The sequence below is a fragment of the Papaver somniferum genome, chromosome 9, assembly GCF_003573695.1.
Source record: "Papaver somniferum cultivar HN1 chromosome 9, ASM357369v1, whole genome shotgun sequence".
NCBI lineage: Eukaryota > Viridiplantae > Streptophyta > Magnoliopsida > Ranunculales > Papaveraceae > Papaver > Papaver somniferum.
This window is the reverse complement of record NC_039366.1, coordinates 116835978-116840467: the sequence shown is the minus strand read 5'-3', so window position 1 is coordinate 116840467 and position 4490 is coordinate 116835978. Positions and strand designations below refer to the sequence as shown.

At 38.8% G+C, this 4490-nt stretch overlaps 1 protein-coding gene across 1 annotated transcript; it reads right to left on the bottom strand.

Annotated features, from left to right (window-relative positions):
- Positions 1 to 276: 276 nt before the first annotated feature.
- Positions 277 to 4093, bottom strand: LOC113312466. The gene is made up of 4 exons (XM_026561218.1): positions 2907 to 4093; positions 1654 to 2756; positions 843 to 1438; positions 277 to 771 (listed from the first exon to the last, which is right to left on the bottom strand). The coding sequence occupies exons 1-4, from the start codon at positions 4091 to 4093 to the stop codon at positions 277 to 279; spliced, it is 3381 nt and encodes a 1126-aa protein (XP_026417003.1).
- Positions 4094 to 4490: the final 397 nt, after the last annotated feature.

Here is a 4490-nt window from a genome sequence, read left to right as displayed (position 1 = left end):
GAATCCTTGTCCTCAAGGATTGAATTTAGGAAAATGGTGGCCAATATGAGTTGCATCTTCCCATGTAGCATCCTCCACAAAAGCATTAGTTCACCGGATGAGAAACTAAGGAACACAAAGGCCATTACTGAAAATAGTTCTAGTGTCTAAAACAGCTGCATGAATGACCAAGAAGGAGTCATTAGTATCCAGCACAAGTAGAGAAGGAGAAGGAGTGTGGATGGCGCCAATGTGTTTCTTCAGCTGAGAAACATGGAAAACTGGATGAATCCTGGCCTATGCTAGTAATTGAAGTTTGTAAGCAGCTGCACCAATCTTCTGGATAATGGAGAAAGGGCCATAGTATTTGGTTGCTAGTTTCAGATTTCTTCTCAAATCCACAGAGGCTTGTCTATAAGGTTGCAGCTTGAGATATACTTTGTTACCCACTTCAAAAACTCTATCAATTCTGGTCTTGTCAGCAAAGAACTTCATCCTCTCTTGTGACTTATGTAAGGTTTCCTTCAAAAGATCAATTACAACAGCTCTCTGTTTCATATAATCATCAACAGCAGCAACAGAAGTGGTGGCAGAAGAAGGAAAAGCTAAGTGTGGAGGAAGATATCCGTATAGTGGCTGGAAGGGACTCATCTTCAATCTAGTGTGGTAGTTGGTATTGTACCACCACTCATCCAAGGGAAGCCACAAATGCCATTTCTTTTGTTGATGACTACACATGCATCTCAAGTAGATTTCAAGACAATAATTCACCCTTTCAGTTTGGCCATCAGTCTGTGGATGGTAAGTTGTGCTTAAATTCAGTTGAGTACCCAAAGCCTTAAATAAGTCTTGCCAAAAATTACTTGTGAAGATTTTGTCTCTCCATAAACTATGGAAGCAGGTAGCCCATGAAGCTTGAACACATTAGAGAGAAATTCCCTAGCAACAGAGGCAGCTGTGTAAGGATGGTGCAATCCAATAAAGTGGATGTACTTAGTAAGTCTGTCTACCACAAACAAAATGATTGACTTTCTTTCACTCATTGGCAATCCTTCAATAAAATCCATTGAGATGTGTTGCCATGCATGGTCTGGAATGGGTAATGGTTGAAGTAAGCCAGCAGGAAAAGTATGCTCTCCTTTGTGTCTTTGGCAAACATCACAAGTTGAGACAAATAGTAGAATATCCTTCTTCATTGCAGGCCAGTAGAAGTAAGATTTGGCTCTAATATAAGTGGCCTGCATACCAGAATGCCTCCCTACTGCTGAAGAGTGGATGGAGTCTAAAATTTTTGTTCTAGTAGAGGTAGAACTGCCAATGTATAGTCTTTCCTTGTATCTTAAAATGCCATTTAAGTAGGTGTATTTAAGATTAGAGCTGGGAGTGAGAGTAAGCTGAGCAATTAAATTCTGAACTGTGGAGTCATCATCATAATTGTCAATAATGTCTTGAGTCCAAGCTGGATTAGAAAGAGATGTAGATTGACAAGAAGCACTTAATAAGGTCTTCTAAAAAGAGCATCTGCTACCTTATTATCAGAGCCTTTCTTGTACACAATTTCATAGTCATAACCCAAGAGCTTCATAAGCCATTTTTGTTGCAAAACAGTGGAAATCTTTTGTTCCAAAAAATAGTGAATGCTTTGATGATATGTCTTGATAATGAATTTGGTACCTTGTAAGTAATGCTTCCATCTAGTGACAACTTGAAAAATGGCTAGCAACTCCTTCTCATAAGTAAACATAGCAGCAACTTTTGGTCCCAATGGTTTGCTGTAAAAAGCAATTGCTCTGTTTTCTTGCACGAGGACATCACTAATTCCCACATCACAAGCATCTGTTTCTAACATAAATTGCTTTGTAAAGTCAGGCAATGCAAGCACAGGTGTAGTTGACATGGCACTCTTGAGCTGAATAAAAGCAGTAGTGGCAGCAGGAGACCAATGAAAAGAATTCCTTTTAAGTAAATCAGTCAATGGTCTACAAAGAAGTCCATAATCCTTAACAAACTTCTTGTAATAACCAGTGAGACCCAAAAATCCTCTTAAAGCTTTAATAGTTGTAGGTATAGGCCAATCCACCATTGCTGAGATTTTTGCAGGATCAGCTTTAACCCCATTAGCAGTGACAATGTGTCCCAAATACTCCAGTTCAGACTGCCCAAAACAACACTTGGAGAAGTTTGCAAACAACTGATTCTCTCTGAGGATTTGTAAAGTAATTTGCAAATGCAGAACATGATCCTCCAAGGAAGGACTGTAGATAAGTATGTCATCAAAGAAGACTAGAATAAACTTTCTAAGATGAGGTTGAAAAATCTTATTCATGAGTGCTTGAAATGTGGCAGGAGCATTTGTAAGGCAAAATGGCATCACCTTGAACTCAAAGTGACCATGATGGGTTCTGAAAGCAGTTGTGTGTACGTCAGAAGGGTATACTCTTATCTGGTGATATCCAGACTTCAGATCAATCTTGGTGAAGAATTTGGAGCCATGTAATTCATCCAAGAGTTCATCAATCACTGGAATTGGAAATTTGTCTTTTATAGTAATGTTGTTCAGCTTCCTATAATCTACACAAAATCTCCAAGAGTTGTCTTTCTTCTTAACAAGTAGAATTGGAGAGGCAAATGGGTTGTTGTTGGGTTGAATAATTCCAGAAAGTAGCATGTCTTGAACCAGTTGCTCCACCACAGATTTTTGAATGTATGGACATTTATAGGGTCTCAAGTTGACAGGTACTGAATTGGGCTGTAAAGGAATTTTATGGTCCAAATCCCTATGTGGTGGAAAGAATTTTGGCTCAGAGAAAACATCATGAAACTGATTAATCACACAGGAAATTTGGGGAGGGGGTTGAGATGGACCAGAGGTGGTCGAAATAGAGAATAACTGACCAATCACCCCATGAGAGTGCTTTTAAATAAACTTTTTAATTGCAGAGCCACTCATCATGTGTAAGGATGGTTTTGTTGTTGTCCCCTGCAATGTGATCTTCTTACCCTTATGTTTGAAGGTAATGCAAAGCTTGGCAAGGTTGAATAAGACATCTCCCAAATTCCTCAGCCAATCAGCACCCAATACAATGTCACAGCCTCCTAAGGGTGGAGGTCTTAAATCTCCACAAAACTTGTGTCCTTGCATGGACCACTCCAATTGAGAACAAATGCCAGAGCTTACAGTTTTATCCCCATTGGCCACAGTGACTAGGAGACTAGCAGTTTTTTCAACGGAACATTGTAAGCTTTTGGCTAAGTTAGAGTCAATGAATCTATGAGTGCTGCCTGTATCAATCAAAACAGAGATGATTTTCTTCTTGACAAAACCAGGAATCCTGATAGTATCAGCTGAGGTGGTGTCTGTAAATGCATTTAGTGAGATCCCCATGTTACTCTCCACTAAGGGCTCCTCATCAGTCTCACGCTCTGTGTCTAGTCCAGAATCAAATATTTCCTCAGTTTCCTCTCCAATTAACACACATAAGTACTGTTTTTTACACACATGACCCCTTCTGTATGTCTCATCACAATTGAAACATAGGCCCTGTGCCTTTATTGCTTGCACCTGCTCAGGAGTGAGTTTTTTGAAAGGTAATGGTGGAGAGGGTTTAGGTATGGGTTGTGTAGTAGATGAAGTGGGAGGTATATAAGTAGGTTTAGGAGGAAGGGTGGTTGGTGGGAAGGGTCTTGAAGTACTGAAAGATGGAGAAAAATTTCTTGTAGTGGGTTTATGAGTTTTATGTTGGAGGAGTAATGTCTGCTCTTGCATTCTTGCAAGAGAAAATGCATTCATTAGTGTTTTAGACTCAAACATTAAAATGGAATTTCTGAGTTCCTCTTTCAAACCACCAATAAAACTAGCAATGAAATAAGATTCAGGAAAATCCTTATGAACACTTAGCAGTAAGGCCTTGTAATACTCAAATTCTTCAAAATAGGCTTCAACAGTGGTCAGTTGAGATAATTTATTAAAGATACCAACTATATTATCATGAGCAGGGTTTTCAAAACGAGAGCAAATATTTTCAGATAACTCTGGCCAGGAGATGTGATATTTATTCAATCTGAAATTCTCAAACCATTTACCTGCCTTACCATCAAGGTGTATGGCTGCCATTCCATCCTTGTTGAACTCTGGTATCTCTTGCATATGGAAATAATATTCACATTTATGAATTCATCTCTTGAGGTTGTCACCATAAAAACGTGGAAAATTCATTCTCGGTGGACGGTGGTGAAAATCACGGCCACCAGAGTAAGATTGGATACGATTTCCGACACCAGCATGAGCAAAACCAGTTTGATTACCCCGAGATTCACTATTTTCACCTTGTTCAAATTTTTTGTTTGAATGAGGATTTTCCATCTCAGATTGAATTGTTTTTTTCAAAATTGACATCTGAGCTTCAAAATTAGCTTGCATCCTTTTTTCGAAATCATCTTTGTTCAGCATCGAATATAGTTGAAGTTGAATTTTGTCGATTAGAAGTTATTGTTTATTAGTTGTATCAGTT

Bases quoted from the DNA above. Each gene is read 5' to 3' on its own strand.
- LOC113312466 (XM_026561218.1), bottom strand. From the start codon at position 4,093: ATGGCAGCCATACACCTTGATGGTAAGGCAGGTAAATGGTTTGAGAAT. The intron at 1,439-1,653 runs GTACCAAATTCA...TTTCTAATCCAG, and splicing joins ATGGAAGCATTACTTACAAG to CTTGGACTCAAGACATTATT. The intron at 772-842 runs GTAATTTTTGGC...TACCATCCACAG, and splicing joins GAGAGACAAAATCTTCACAA to ACTGATGGCCAAACTGAAAG.